The sequence below is a fragment of the Emys orbicularis genome, chromosome 1 (genome assembly GCF_028017835.1).
Source record: "Emys orbicularis isolate rEmyOrb1 chromosome 1, rEmyOrb1.hap1, whole genome shotgun sequence".
Taxonomy (NCBI): Eukaryota; Metazoa; Chordata; order Testudines; family Emydidae; genus Emys; species Emys orbicularis.
Window position 1 is genome coordinate 129,669,166 of NC_088683.1, and position 16,902 is coordinate 129,686,067.

The 16,902-nt window shown below is 40.7% G+C and overlaps 1 protein-coding gene across 1 annotated transcript in view; it reads right to left on the bottom strand.

Annotated features, from left to right (window-relative positions):
• The window catches only part of ARFGAP3 (ADP ribosylation factor GTPase activating protein 3), a 76,281-nt gene that overhangs the window by 28,447 nt on the left and 30,932 nt on the right, over positions 1 to 16,902 (bottom strand). The window contains exons 6-10 of the mRNA XM_065397580.1: positions 16,550 to 16,637; positions 11,464 to 11,523; positions 11,182 to 11,226; positions 9,037 to 9,083; positions 7,346 to 7,491 (exon numbers count right to left, since the gene is read on the bottom strand). Coding sequence (XP_065253652.1) covers positions 7,346 to 7,491; positions 9,037 to 9,083; positions 11,182 to 11,226; positions 11,464 to 11,523; positions 16,550 to 16,637 — 386 coding nt within the window. The remainder of the gene's footprint in view (positions 1 to 7,345; positions 7,492 to 9,036; positions 9,084 to 11,181; positions 11,227 to 11,463; positions 11,524 to 16,549; positions 16,638 to 16,902) is intronic.

Genomic DNA, 16,902 nt, shown 5'->3' on the forward strand with positions numbered 1-16,902 from the left:
TGTAATAATTGTCCCAGGAGTCCAAACTTCTGCATGTAAAATCTCAACTATAAGGTTATCTTAATGTATTTTTTGCATTTCCTGCGGGGAGGGATTATGTGAATGGGGAAGTGTGTGCATATTTCTACTTACGCATGTAAAGTGAGATTCAAGCACGTGCACTGAGTTTATATGAACATCCTAATACACGCAAGATCACATTTATACAAACTTGTTTTAATATACACGTAAATCAAGTAGAACTTTTAAAATTAAACCTTTTTTATTTTTTCCAGAATAAAGGTATTTGAACTAAGGATAAAGTTTCAAAAATTTCTGTCTTGTATTTTTGTACCCACAAAGTGATTTATAGGTGTCAATTAGAGTACCAGCCTCTCTATCTGATTCGCAACCACAAATCAACTGCACGTGTAAAACACCAGTGTAAACTTCACCCACAAAGACAGACAGACAGCCATCCTTTTGAAAATCTGGGTATTATGGGTGAAAAATATAAATTTTTCATACGCAAAGTGGCTGATGGAATTTTAGTCCAACTAAATTCAATTCAGGGCTCAGAATCAATACATCTCCTCAACTATCTAGTGTCACTTTTGTGATGTATTCTGACATGACTGCCTGGTAATTGGCACATACACAGAATTTTTAAAAAAGAGTACTGTCTCTCCACTATGTGTTTAAAAGCCATCTTCAAAATGCTGATCCCTTTGCTTGTTTCTGCCTTCTGGCTCTCTCATTTCTACATATAATCATGCTGCCTCAATATTTTTTGGATTATATCAAAGTAGTAGCAGGATAGCAAGTACTGTTATACCATCGGTAGTTAAGAACGTGATCAGCCTTTGTTATAAATCCCAATGCTTAGAAGTTTATAATGAAAACCAGCTAAGACAAACCCTCCACAGAAGATCTTAGAATGGAAATGAAGTACAAAGTTTTAATCAGATATTTCAGTCTGAGGGTTAGATACTGTACATGCACATTAAGTGTTTTCAGTTTCAAAAGGATTTCACTATAAATGCATACCAGCCAGTCTGATACAAAAGAACGGTAACAAGCCATTACAATACTCCATGTTAAGTATCCAATTTAACCCCTTACTGCTGATTTAAATAAACCATAATTAGTTGATTAGGACATTCCCTAAAGCGATACAGTGCTGTTAAAGAGTGACAAAATGCAGAAGTATGCAATATCTTGCCTCAGCCACGAAGGTAACATTTAAAATCTTGTAGCAAAGGTGTACTTAAAATAAACGCATATTCAAAAATACTTTTTAAACATATTAGTGTCCCCCTTAAAAATTATTAAGGTACATCTGGGAAATTGTATTCCTGTGGCAATGTGGCTAGCTACAGTAATAATTAACTCCTTACCATGTACATTTTTAAGGCATAAATGTACATATCCATGAATATGCAGTTATACTATATCACCCAAAAACACAAGAGGGAAAAGGTCTGGTCTTTATATGATTTATAATCTTACAAAGATGGATATATTTCTTCAAATAGTAAAGAGTGAAAATGTCAAACTACATTTAAAATATGATTGTGACAAGAAAATTACAGAATGAAATCTTAAGGCTATGAAGTATATTTTCTCAATGACTATATAAATCCTACTAGTTCTAACAGTGAGATATTTACATACCTCTCTCAGAGAGAAAATATAATCTTAAACATTTGATTACTGTCACTTTCTCTCCACAAGCACATTAGCTAAAACTAAAGAGTCAACCTTACCTTAACATTTTAACATTTAAATTTAACTCTTTAAAACTGTATATGGACACACATATCCCAGAAAAGTCAATATGCACAAAATAAATCTGAAAAAATAGGCCAAAAATCACTAAAAGGAAGGTGGTCTATAAAGGAAAGCAAGGTTCTTAAGCCTTCATGTACTCCTTTAAGTCTACAATTCACTGAATAAAGTGTTCTACAATGGAAGACATAAAAAAGGTGTATAAATAACAGTCAATGGAAATTAAAGCAGTTATGATAGTTAGGCAAATGGATATATAGCAATAGAAATAAAAAAACGGCATTAGAAGTAAATGTAACTGAAAGGAGCTTTTTCTTGGAATTATCCATTCTGAAGCCGTGCATGTTTTTATATGCTGAGAAAACTTTCACTTCTAAAAACATGCATTTTGACTTTTACAATTATAAATAAAATAGACTTACTGTTACACCTCTGTGAAAGCATTAATGAAATCAAGAAAATAAGAAAAATACGTGTCTTCAAACCAGGGCATATCTTTTGGGCAAGTATATTAAGTTCTTATTAATTCCCCCGTTTACAGCAGGCTCTATTATAGGGCAACTGAAACTGGTCGTGCCAAGTTCAATTTGAAACTTCTACTAGACTTTAATTTTTAAAAGACCAACCAACTAACCAAGATTTTAAGGACTGAGCTGAAGACCACAGTTTATCAAGGATATTTTAGCAATATCAAACCTTCAGATCTGCTTCTGGTTAAAATAAATAGCATGTTGATGGTTCTGAATAAGTCCACTTATCCACTCTATTGCAGAGGACACATCACAAAAACAGCAGAAGGAGAGAAAAGATTAAAACCCTAGAAATCTTGTACACAGGGTTTTAAATGATGCACTTCATTTAGAAAAGAGTACAGGTTTTTCATCAAAACTTTTGTGAGTTGAAAGCAACATTCACATTCTAGCTATTTTATAAAGTCCTATTGAATGTTCCCAATTTTTTTTAATTAAACCCAGCAGAGATATTGTTTGGAGCCCAGTGTAAGTTAAAGTATATTCATGCTTCTCTAAATTTTGTATGCACTGCCATCTAGAGGTTACAAATCAAAGAGTAAGGGGAAAAACAGGAGACTTGCCTATAACTGGAGTGAGACAAGATTGCCAGAGATCCACATATTTGGGGCATGCATGTGCACCCCACATTTTTTGCCAGAAGTTTCTAGAGGGTTCTGGCCACGATGGTCACATGTATGCTTCCTCACTGTTTCAAGCTCTTAGGCCCAAAGCCTCAGCCTTGTCCCTCCAATCCTTCCATTACCTAGACTCCACAGAAGTAGAAACACAGCATGGGTCCTACAGATCTGTGAAGGCAATCATGCAAAGAACCTCATTCACAGATGGCTAGCCTGTTTTCCTTCATTAAGTACTGTCTTCACAGAGCCACACTTGGAGGTTGGCAAGCAGTAATACTGGCCCTGACGAGGACATAACTAAATAAAAATATAATGAGTCTTCCAAATTCGTTAACAAAACTAGAAGACATATATAGAGGTTAATGCTTCTTACTTACGGACAGAGCTCCAGGTAACAGCTCTATTATCTATTAAAGGGATGTTTCTGAGACAAAATATGGTAGTTGCCTTAAAGCTAGTAGAATGTGCCCTAAACCCCTTGAGAGCGAAGATCCAGTGCAAGATCATGATAAGTTTGGAAATGAAGTGATAACACTGTGTGTCTGTCTTCACTAAAACAGTTAGCTCAAGTTATTACACTCAAGCGAATATAGTTCAAGTCAGAGCTGCCACACTGTGGCATAATACTTGAACTACACAGAGTGATTGGATTGGCATCTAACAAGTTGTGCTAACTCAAGCTTGTAGCCTGTAGCTGCATCCCCAATGCATTACTAGCTCAAGCCTCAGCATTATATGAGCTTCACAACCAATACCCTCTGAGGGTATGTTTACATTGCAGCCAGTAGTAAGCCTCCCAGCCAGGGTAGACCTATGCTAGTGGTGTCTGAGCTAGCACACTAAAAATAGCACTGTTGACATCACAGCTCCAGCAGCGGACTTGGGCTACCCTCTCGAGCTCAGACTCAGGGAGTCAAGTGGACTTGAGAGCCCAAGCCATAACATTTATACTGCTATTTTCAGTATAACTCAAGCTCCAGTAGTTTCAGTCTATCTATCCACACTGGGAGGTTTGTTTCTAGCTGCAGTGTAAACATACCCTGATGGGTCAGCAAGCCTGAGTTTAAAGCACCACTTAACTTGAGCTAGAGATTGTGTGTGTGGATGGGAATTGGGTTAGGAATAACATTTGAGATATATCTTGAGCTACACTGCAGCAAAGACAAGCCCGATGTAAGTGGTAATTTGAACTTTGGATGACCCCCGTAGGCTACAAACAACCTGGGGAACTCCCAATGGGTTTTTAAAGGAGGGTACCCTTGGCTCCAGGAAAAGAAGGATTTAATTTTGCAACAGTACAAATTTACAAAAGTCAACTGCTAAATATATTAACTCCGTTGAGAACGACCATAAAACTACAAACAATGAAAGAAAAACATATAGCCATCTGAAATCTGCAGGAAGAAGCTACAGAGGTTTCAACTAGATGTTCCAGTTACTGGAAAAAAACAAGGGACAGGATGGGTACATAGCTCCTTACACAGCTTTGGGTCTGAATGATCATTACCTATTGCAGTGTTTTTCAACCACTGTTCCGCGGCACACTAGTGTGCCGCGAGATGTTGCCTGGTGTGCCGTGGGAAAAAAATATTAAACCATGCTTGAATGTCGGAACTGGTTACTAAAATTTTTGAATCCCACCACTGATGTTAAGGACTATAAATAGCTCCGGTGTCACTGTTACACTAACAGGAGGAGGACAGGAGGAGACATCGCAGTAGATCGCCGATGAGCAGAAGAGCGCCAATGGATCTGGATTTGGAGGAAACATGAGCAGAAGAGTGCTGACTGATGGATCTGGATGGAGACATGCGCAGAAGAGTGCTGAGTGTGACGGACAGCGGCTATCTGGAGGAGACAAGCGCAGTAAGTACTGAGTGACAGTGAGATACTGCAGTGATGGACAAGTTTTTGAAAAGGAAAGAACTGGACTCTGAACAAAATTTGGAGCCAGATGAGAGCCCAAGTATGAGTGGGGATCAAAAGAAAGCAAAGATGGTTAGCTCAAGCAAATTCTCTGGCACAAGGCAATATAGCGAAAGCTATATTTCATTTGGATTTACTTTCACTGGAGATGCAAACAAACCAACTCCACTGTGCGTGGTGTGTGGTGAAAAGCTAGCTAACAGTGCTATGGTCCCAAGCAAACTTAAACGCCATCTCCAAACGAAACACCCTTCGCTTCAAAACAAGAATGCGGACTATTTTGTTCGCCTGCGTGAAAACACGGAGAAACAGGCAACTTTCATGAGAAAAACCACAAAGGTAAATGAAAGAGCTCTTAAAGCTAGCTATCAAGTTGCTGAACTTATAGCCAAGTCAAAAAAGTCGCACACTGTGGCAGAGACATTAATACTTCCCGCCTGCAAAGCTATTGTAGAGGAGATGCTCGGACCTGAAGCAGCTAAGGAAATAGCCAAAGTCCCTCTCTCAGACAACACAATTTCCAGACGTATTAATGACATGTCTGCAGACATCGAAAGTGTGGTTTTGGAAAAGATCCGTATCAGTGAGAAATTTGCATTGCAACTTGACGAGTCTACGGATATCAGTGGACATGCTCAACTCTTGGCCAATGTGCGTTTTGTTGATGGTGATGCAATTAGAGAAAACTTCTTTTTTTGCAAGGCATTGCCAGAAAAAACAACAGGAGAAGAAATTTTTCGGGTCACATCAGAATACCTTGAACAAGGAGGACTTAAGTGGGAAAACTGCACAAGTGTCTGCACCGATGGAGCTGCAGCCATGGTCGGGCGCACCAAAGGCTTTGTAAGCAGAGTGAAGGAAAGAAATCCAGATGTGATTGTTACGCATTGTTTTTTACACCGTGAGGCCCTCGTAGCCAAGACTTTACCAGCAGACCTAGTTCATGTGTTGGATGATGTTGTGCGCATGGTAAACTTTGTAAAGTCACGACCCGTGAAAAGTCGCATATTTGCAGCTTTGTGTGAGGAGATGGGAGCGAAGCATAAAACCTTGCTGTTTCATACGGAGGTCCGGTGGTTGTCGCGTGGCAAGGTCTTGGTTCGTGTGTATGAGCTGCGGGAGGAACTTAAAGTATTTCTGACAAATGAGAGGTCAGATTACGCAAAGCTGCTTGCAAGTGATGAGTGGTGTGCAAGGCTGGCATACCTGGCAGATATATTTCATCATCTGAATGAACTGAACACACGAATGCAAGGCCGAAATGAAAACCTGCTTACAAGTACAGATAAAATAAATGGATTCCGTTCAAAGGTGCAACTCTGGCATCAACACGTGGAAAGTGGCAATCTTGAAATGTTCACACTCACCAAGCAATGGCAAGGTGTTCACACTGCTGCACTGTGTGAGATAATAGTTAAACATTTAAAAACTCTGGAGGAGAAGTTGTCATTTTATTTCTCTTCAGTCTCCACTGAATGCCTTGACTGGGTTAGGGACCCTTATAGCTCAGCATCAGTTGGTGGAAAGGACATGACTTTACAGGAGCAGGAGGAACTAACTGAACTGAGACAAAATCGTGGTTTCAAGCTAAGATTTGCTGATCTACCTTTGGACAGTTTTTGGTTGGATACTGCCAAGGAGTTCCCCCTTCTGGCAAACAAAGCTATTTTGACATTGCTCCCATTTTCCACTACATATCTGTGTGAGATGAGTTTTTCAAGCATGATTGCTATAAAAACTAAATACAGAGAGAGACTGAGAGCTGTTGACGAAGAGCTACGTGTGTGTCTTTCTTCGATTCCAGCCAGAATATCAGCTTTGTGTTCAGCCAAACAGGCCCAGGTTGCGCACTGAATAAAGTATTTTATAATTTTTCATATTTCTGTTTACTTACTATTTCATAATAAAGTAATTATAAAATACTTTCTTTGTGTTTATTTGATTCCTATTCAAGAGAATTACTTTATATATAGTCAATATAGGCACAGAGTTAAATTTTTTAACATTTTCTAATGGTGGTGTGCCTCGTGATTTTTTTCATGAAACAAGTGTGCCTTTGCCCAAAAAAAGGTTGAAAAACACTGACCTATTGAACACACATGAGGCAACCCATAGGCAAAAGCATTTTAGAAGGTTCTGATAAAGATACTGGATGTCCCTGATGCACTTGATCATGGATTTGTACAGGTAACAGTACACAAACTATTCCTTGCTTTTAACAGAAGATGAAATAGGAAATGGTGTTTCATTCTATTTCTTCACTATTGCCAAAAAAGTTTCTCATCTTTATGAAGAATCTTGTTGTTGTGGGTATTATTTTTTAAACACAGCTTTCTGTAAGTTACTTTTCAACCCATATAAGCTACATTATTGCAGTAAAATACAAACATCAATTGAAGCTTTATTTGCACCAAATAGTACTTGGCATTATTCTAAATGTTAGTAGATAAATCTAACAAAGTTACTGTTGTGTTTTATCTAAAATAAGTAATTCATACTTACAATGGTTCTTCCCTCTCAGTTCTCTTACTGACATGTAGATCTTCCTGTTCCTTCATTTTATCTACCGCTTGTGCTTGCTTTTCAATCTCATTAAAACTCTTGCTGCTCACTTTCTGGGCTCCCAAGCCACCTTTTTTGGCACCAAGCTTTATTTTAAAAAGAAAAGAAATGCTTTATCTCTATAGGTAACTATATTAACTGTCCTATGGTTTAGTATTTTTTTGAAAGAAGAATCAAGCACTGTACCTGATTCCACAGAATCTGGTATCAGTAATAAAAATTCAGAGTGGAGAAGACCATACAGCAATATGTTCCTAAATGCCGCTCTCGGCCTCCATTAGAAGGCCTTTGATATTCAGGAACTTCTTTAGTCTCCCAAACAGCAATTACAACCTGATGAACCTCCTGCAGTTTGTCAGACCTTGTTACTATTCTGATAAATTCTGTACTGAGTACTATAAAATATAAAGGAGCCTCAACTGCTATTGGGATAGGAGCCTAACTGCAATTTCGTATCTCTATATGCTTAATTTCTCAACCTTAACATTTCATTAATGTTAGTTTCTGCATTAAATTTATCTAATAAAAATAATAATATGTGGAGATATATCTATCTCATAGAACTGGAAGGGACCTTGAAAGGTCATCAAGTCCAGTCCCCTGCCTTCACTAGCAGGACCAATTTTTTTGCCCCAGATCCCTAAATGGCCCCCTCAAGGGCTGAACTCAAAACCCTGGGTTTAGCAGGCCAATGCTCAAACCACTGAGCTATCCCTCCCCGCCGTATCCATTAAAAAAAAAAATCTCAAAGTACACAGGACAGAAGGCTTTTTATTTTATTGGGGGGGGGGGCAACGGAGAAGGTAGCGCTATTTTTAACATAAAAATACTGTCATAAAAAGTCTTAGGCCCTGCTCCTCTAATTCACTTAATGCAGAATGTACCTATGAGCCAAAGAACAGCTCCACTGGCTTCAGTGGCGGTGCACTTGCATACAGTGATTTGCAGAATTGGGGGCAAATGTGAAATGTAATTGAATCCGTGAACATGATAAAATACATACACAAAGTAAATTCTGCTCTCAGGTACGTATATGAAATGTCTACTGAATTTAGTTAATTGCATATATATATCCAGATTCAGTAAGTGCTCAGTATTATCATATGAAATCAGAAAATGACTTACAGATGATAAAGTACTCCACCTCACAATACTACTACTAATAAACATTTAAACAAATGCAGCCAAACAAGAGTTTAGAAGACCATTTTGTTTATCAGGTTGTTGGATATTTTGTCATAGTTCAGATTTTCTAATTTGTTTTAGTAATGCAAATTGTTGCTGATACAAAACAGTCAGGATATCTCAGGATAGATGGCTATTAGCCAGGATGAGCAGGAATGGTGTCCTTAGCCTCTGTTTGCCAGAAGCTGGGATTGGGTGACAGGGCATGGATCACTTGATGATAACCTGTCTGTTCATTCCCTTTGGGGCACCTGCCATTGGCCACTGTCAGAGGACAGGATACTGGGCTTGATGGACCTTTGGTCTGACCCAGTATGGCCATTCTCATGTTCTTAACAGTCATTGCATGAAACATTTAGATAAAAAAAATTCTGTATTGCAGTTTAAATACTTTTTAAATTCTACAAAATGATATGGGGCAAAATATATATTAATTACAGACTTACCCCCTTTTTAGCTTGATTTGGCTTCTTTTTCATAATGGAGGTGCCCTCTGCAAAGATTAACAATCATTACTTTGGCATATATAACTTTACATTTATCAATACTTGCAGATGCATATTTCCACAATTTAAGTCCTGAATTATAAGTTTGCAGTTCATTCTGCTGCTTTAGAATACTGCAGTTTCTACATGAAGAAATTTAGAAATTAGCTGTATTACTATACTTTAATGTTTGATGTATCTTGTTTTCCTGTTTGTTAGTGTTTACAATTTATGGCTAAATTTTCAAACCTGGGTGCCTAAAATCAGAATCCTAAATAGGAGCAAAGGATTTGTCAAACCGGATCAGACTGAAAATGGAGATATCCTCTCTCCTAGAACTGGAAGGGACCTTGAAAGGTCAAGGAGTCCAGCCCCCTGCCTTCACTAGCAGGACCAAGTACTGATTTTGCCCCAGATCCCTAAATGGCCCCCTCAAGGGCTGAACTCACAACCCTGGGTTTAGCAGGCCAATGTTCAAACCACTGAACTCTCTCTCCTTTCCAAAAACTAGAGAGGAGCATCTTTTCCTCCCCCTGATTTTTGTACACAGCACTCCCTCCATATCTTCCCCCTTCCTCCTTGGCTGTGGTGATGAAAGCACCTCCTTCCTGATTTGATCTATTTTAACCATTGATCAGGACAGATGTGTTGATGCAGCGATGAACATATTATTGATGCTCAATAATTAATGTAATAATTATAATCAACATCATAGGGATGGATATGGGCGGTATTGTTTCTGTAGGGGGGATAAGTCACAAGAACAGCTCCTGCAAACGTGGCAAACTCAGTGTCCACAAGAGCCAGTCCAACCACACAAAACCTAGTGCCTCTGCACTAGCTCAAGCCTCCAGCATCCTCTTCTCTCTCTCCCTGGTAGCCTGGTCTGTATTATCTTTTTTGCCTAAGCTACATGAGGCCAGACAATGTGTATGCCTCTGGTTGGGTCCCATTCTTCCCCAGCCCTCTCAGCGTACACTTTCTCCCCACATGCACCCCAGAAATGCAGAGAGATTTTAAGAGAGAGAGAGAGAGAGAGAGAGAGAGAGAGAGAGAGAGAGAGAGAGAGAGAGATGGGAGTTATAATAATAATATATAATATAATAATAATTAATGGAGATATCCCATCTCCTAGAACTGGAAGGGACCTTGAAAGGTCATCAAGTCCAGCCCCGTGCCTTCACTAGCAGGACCAAGTACTGATTTTGCCCCAGATCCCCAAGTGGCCCCCTCAAGGATTGAACTCACAACCCTGGGTTTAGCAGGCCAATGCTCAAACCACTGAGCTATCCCACCCTTGGGGGGTGAGGGGGATGACAAAGACCTGTGTATGGAGAGTCCCCTCCATGGGAAACCTAGGAGGAATGATTTGGGCTGGAATTTGTTTGAGTCACTTGCTCTTGTACTACAACTTTCCATTGCAATACACGTTTTCTGTAAACATGTACTGAAAGCAACTTTCCATTTCAAGATGGTCCATTTCAACTAGTAACTTTTCTGTTATTACTGACTTATTTAGCTTTTAAATTCCTTGGTACAGAGACTATGTCTTTATATTTGTGAAGTGCCATGTAAATCTAGTATTAAATTTTTTTATATAATAATAATTGTTCTACTCTTGACATCAGAATGCCATTTTCAGTCAGCATGAAGGGACAGACACTTTCCCCTATGTGAATACCATCATTTTTTTAATGAGATACTAAAATTATCATAAAGACTATAATATATTTCTGGGAATATTTTCTTTCATTTGTGGAAAACTTAATTTCTTACGTTTACCTCAGGTAGTTACCCTACCACTATTTAATTTATGCTGTAAGATACAGCTCTGCAATGTTGCTTAAATTATGAACTCTACATGCTAAAAATGTGTATTAATTTTTCTGCAATAAATTAGAAAATGGTTTTAAACTAAAAATTATTGCTGGAAAGACAGCAAAATTATGTTTAAGACAGACAGATAGACAAGCCTATTAGTGAAACATGTGTTTGCTTAATGTAAATAGCAGGCCATGAATTACAGTACAATGCTCTATTCCACCTGTGTACTTAAGTGTGGAACCTGAAGCAGCCCAACAGGAGGTCTAAAACATTAATGATCACCTTTGTTAGGTGCGATGCCTGCAGCATTTAAATTCAGCAACTCGGCTAAAATGAGAAATAAAAACAAAGAGCACTGAGTAAAAAATCACTTTTTAAGTGTCATACATTGTTTAACAGAAACAGCTGTATTAACATATTATATTACAAGTTAATCTGTTTCAGTTAGCCCACGTGTATAAATATTAAAATAAGACTTGCACATTTCTTCCCAACCCAACATTTTCTTTAACAACGTATACTGGAGTAAAATATATTGTTCATCTATCTGTTTAGGGCCATTACCTAATGCAGCTTTTGGTGAGACACTAAGGCAATCAACACTTGGTCCATGGTCTGGTTCACCTAAAAATGGAAAAAATATTGAGAACAGAAGTATGTTTAGTAGGATGTTTTGAACAGCTCATGTATTCAGAAAAGATTTTTTTTTTTTAACTTAACTTCCCTGCCCACAATCTTAAACCTGGTTCTCCCTTCATTTCCCTGTAATTTTCTGTATTTGCACAGAGACATGATAGTGCTTGATGCACAGTTAAAATTACATGTCTCCTGTAGTAACATTACCAGTGACTCACAAAACAGCAGGTAGAAGGGGCATTTTAGTGATATTCAGATAATTTCTATGTGATTGTAACTGCTCAAAATTCCAGTGTCTGTCTTGGGCTACAAAACCTGAAAATAGAAGCTTGAAATATGTTTGGAAGATACAGAAGTAAAAATTAGCAAATTCCAGGGACCAGACGTTGAAAATTTTGGCTTATGTGTGTTATTTACAAGGATGTAACCAAATATGGGAAAAACAGAATGATACAAGGGGGAAAAATACATCTGAACAGAATTGGTTTTAAAAACCTATTTAAAACTGGCTCAACTTAACATGTTTTCCTTGGCCAGCAGGACATGGCATACTAATCCCTACCCTGTTTACAGCTCTTGGGCCTGGTCTACACTAGGAGTTTATCTTGAATTTAGCAGCGTTAAACCGAATTAACCCTGCACCCGTCCACACAACGAAGCCCTTTACTTCGATATAAAGGGCTCTTAATATCGATATCTGTACTCCTCCCTGATGAGGGTAGTAGCGCTGAAATCGGTATTGCCATTTCGAATTAGGGTTAGTGTGGCCGCAATTCGACGGTATTGGCCTCCGGGAGCTATCCCACAGTGCACCATTGTGACCTCTCTGGACAGCAATCTGAATTCGGATGCACTGGCCAGGTAGAAGGAAAAGCCCCGCGAACTTTTGAATTACTTTTCCTGTTTGCCCAGCGTGCAGAGCACAGGTGACCATGCAGAGCTCATCAGCACAGGTAACCATGCAGTCCGAGAATCGAAAAAGAGCACCAGCATGGACCGTACGGGAGGTACTGGATCTGATCGCTATATGGGGAGAGGATTCAGTGCTAGCAGAACTACGTTCCAAAAGGACTCACTACAGTGCCGCGTGAAAGTCAAGGAGCTCAGACAAGCCTATCAAAAAACAAAGGAGGCAAACGGTCACTCCGGGTCAGAGCCGCAGATATGCCGCTTCTACGCTGAGCTGCATGCAATTCGGGGGGGGGGGGGGGGGGGGCAGCCACCACTATCCCACCTCTAACCGTGGATTCCGAGGCGGGGGTAATCTCAGCCATGCCTGAGGATTCTGCAGATGGGGAAGAGGAGGAGGAGGAGGAGGAGGAGGAGGAGGACGACGAGCTTGCAGAGAGCACACAGCACTCCGTTCTCCCCAACAGCCAGGATCTTTTTCTCAGCCTGACTGAAGCACCCTCCCAACCCCCAGACAATGAGGCCATGGAAGGGACCTCCGGTGAGTGTACCTTTGTAAATATAAAACATGGTTTAAAAGCAAGTGTTTTTTAATGATTAATTTGCCCTGAGGACTTGGGATGCATTCGCGGCCAGTGCAGCTACTGGAAAAGTCTGTTAACGTATCTGGGGATGGAGCGGAAATCCTCCAGGGAAATCTCCATTAAGCTCTTCTGGAGCTTTCCACAAGGTTTCATGGCAGTGCAGCCTTATTCCATCCTCCATGGTAGGACACTTGACCACGCCATGCTAGTAGCAAGTAATCTGGTATCATTGCATGACAAAGCCTGGCAGTGTATCATCCCGGTGTTTGCTGGCATTCAAGCAACATCCGTTCTTTATCTCGCTGTGTTATCCTCAGGAGTGTGATATCGTTCATGGTAACCTGGTTGAAATACGGGAATTTAATTAAGGGGACAGAGGTGGCTGTTCCTACTGGGCTGTTTGCCTGTGGCTGAAAAGAAATCCTTCCCTGCAGTTAGCCACGCGGTGGGGGGAGGGATAAAGCGATCAACCCAGAGAATTGGATGGGGGGGGGTTAGTTTGGTTTCTGCTGCTGCACGTTAACAGGAAAACCGCAGCACTCAACGGGCTTTGCTTAGTATGTGGGAAAGGAGGGCGCTGCTTGTAGGAAAGCTGCAGAAGCCGAAAGAAAATGGCTTACCATGGCCGCATGCAAGCCGAATTCTGTTGCCCGGACCTGCGTCTGTGCTCTCGAACACCAAAGCCGCAGGCACTCAATATTAAGATGCAAAATGCAACCTTGTACCGAAATCACATGTGCTATGTAATGTGAATAGTGTTGTTCACCGTGAAAGAGTATAAGCATTGTTCTGTAAAATGTATCTTTTTAAATACTTCTCTCCCTTTTTTTCCCTCCCTCCCGCAGCTGCAAAATTTTCAAGCCTCCCTCCTCCGTCCCGAAGGCTATCTCAGATAAGGCGGCGAAAAAAGAGGACGCGAGACGAAATGTTCTCGGAAATCATGGAATCCACCCGCAATGAAAGAGCTCATCTGAATGAGTGGAAGGACACGGTATCTAAGTACAGGAAAGATGCCAGTGAACGTGAGGCCATGAGGGACGCTCAAGATGAGAGGTGGCAGGCTGCAACACTGGGGCTGCTGCGTGATCAAACGGACATGCTCCGGTGTCTGGTGGAGCTTCAGGAACGGCAGCAGGATCACAGAGTGCAGCTGCAGCCGCTGTATAACCTCCCTCCCCCCTCACCATGTTCCATAGCCTCCTCACCCAGACATGTAAGAACGCGGGGGGGGGGGGGGGGGGAGAGAGAGAGAGAGTCTCCGTACACCCTCCCACTCCACCCCAGTGGACAGCCCAACCAAAAGGCTGTCATTACATTGAACTTTTTTAGGGGTCTTTTTCTTCCCTTCTATCCTCCTCCCAAACCCCACCCAGGCTACCTTGTCAGTTCTCTCCCTCTTTTTATAATCAATTAATAAAGAATGCATGATTTTTAAACGATACGCTGGGTCCCCAAGGATAACTATAGGCATTTCAACATCCCCAACTGTTATTTTCTGGTCTGGGAAGTAAGTCCCTTGCTGCAGCCATTTAAACAGAGTAGTGTTCCTGAAGACGCGAGCGTCATGAACCCTTCCCGGCCAGCCCACGTTGATGTTGGTGAAACGTCCCTTGTGATCCACAAGTGCTTGCAGCACCATTGCAAAGTACCCCTTGCGGTTTACGTACTGGCTGCACTGGTGCTCCGGTGCCAAGATAGGGATATGGGTTCCATCTATCGCCCCACCACAGTTAGGGAATCCCATTGCAGCAAAGCCATCCACTATGACCTGCACGTTTCCCAGAGTCACTACCTTTCGTAGCAGCAGCTCAGTGATTGCTTTGGCTACTTGCATCACAGCAGCCCCCACAGTAGATTTGCCCACTCCAAATTGATTCCCAACTGACCGGTAGCTGTCTGGCGTTGCAAGCTTCCACAGGGCTATCGCCACTCGCTTCTCAACTGTGAGGGCGGCTCTCATCTTGGTATTCTGGCGCTTCAGGGCAGGGGAAAGCAAGTCACAAAGTTCCATGAAAGTGCCCTTACGCATGCGAAAGTTTCGCAGCCACTGGGAATCGTCCCACACCTGCAACACTATGCGGTCCCACCAGTCTGTGCTTGTTTCCCAGGCCCAGAATCAGTGTTCCACGGCATGAACCTGCCCCATTAATAGCATGATCTCCAAACCGCCGGGGCCCGCAGTTTGATAGAATTCCACGTCCTCATCACTCTCGTCGCCGCGCTGCCGTAGCCTACTCCTCGTCGCCTGGTTTTGCAGGTTCTGGTTCAGCATAAATTGCACGATAACGCGCGAGGTGTTTACAATGTTCATGACTGCTGTCTTGAGCTGAGCGGGCTCCATGCTTGCCGTGGTATGGCGTCTGCACTGTTCACCCAGGAAAAAGGCGCAAAACGGTTGTCTGCCGTTGCTTTCCCGGAGGGAGGGGGAGGATGTACCCAGAACCACCCGCGACAATGTTTTTGGCCCCATCAGGCATTGGGATCTCAACCCAGAATTCCAATGGGCGGAGGAGACTGCGGGAACTATGGGATAGCTATGGGATAGCTACCCACAGTGCAACGCTCCGGAAATCGACACTAGCCCCGGTACATGGACGCACACCGCCGAATTAATGTGCTTAGTATGGCCACATACATTCGACTTCATACAATCTGTTGCCAAAAAACGGTTTCTGTAAAATCGGAATAATCCCGTAGTGTAGACATACATTTTTTGTTTTCCTACTAAGGGTAATGGCTGGTTCACATAGACCAGACAAACTGAGTTAGCCTGAGCAACTTCTAAGTCTTATTTAAAGCCAGTTCTGCTAACAAGATTTAATTCTCAATATAAATAGGGCTTAAGTCTCTGGCTGAGTTACAGGTCATTGTCTGCATTCTTAAAATACATAATTCAGATTTGTAGTGTTACAGAAAAAAAATCAATATACTTTTTATTTACATAAGCAGAATAGTTTTCATGAGTTCACATACAAAACTATAATGGAAAAAAAATCAATGTTACTATTAACATTCTTATCCATATATTTCACTTAACAAATGTGAAATAAAATAAAATCCTAGACAATGAAGCTGCTACTTGATTTATGAGAAAAAGCCCTCGAGTAACCTAGCAACACCAAATTTTAATCTATTAGTAACCTATGAACTGCTAACTAATAATAAAATATCTTTAAAAGTTGAAATACATTATTAAAATGACTTTCTGGTGTAAGACTTGCATTATGTTTTCAGTAATTCCCAATGTGACCAAGTCTAATGGATCATTCAAAGAGTAAAATCTGGCCCAAAGGGTTTCAAATTAAATTTAAGTGTCTCTAACAACACATGCAGTCCTGTACAGCACGGCATGACCCCTCTACACAGTGTTCCCTACCTACCCAAAGGCTTCTTAAAATATTGCCAGCAGAACACAATTACATGGTGCGTAACTGTTACTGTTATAATAAGTAGCATTAAAAACTAAAATCAACACAGAGGTGAACTTAGTTTATTGTTAATGGAGTGAGGATGAACCATACCTTCATTAGATTCTGGAATGATTTCTGAAGAACCCTCCTTTTGAAAAACTGGCTCCGGTTCTGATGATGCCCATTCTGTGCTACTCACCTGCAACAGGAAAAGGAAGTTACTAAATAAAAATGTACAGAAAATAAAATGCATTAAGTAAAATAGAAATAGTATCTGCATTGACTAAGTAAGACAGTGACTGATCTTAACATTTTCAGTATGACACATTTTGGGGTAACTTGGATTTGATTTCTCATATCATAGCTACAGTTTTTGTTTTAAAAATTGCCCTCAATTAGTAATGACCTTTTTCTTGTTAAATAGGTACAACCATAATACACAAACCACATAAGGGAGTAATTAA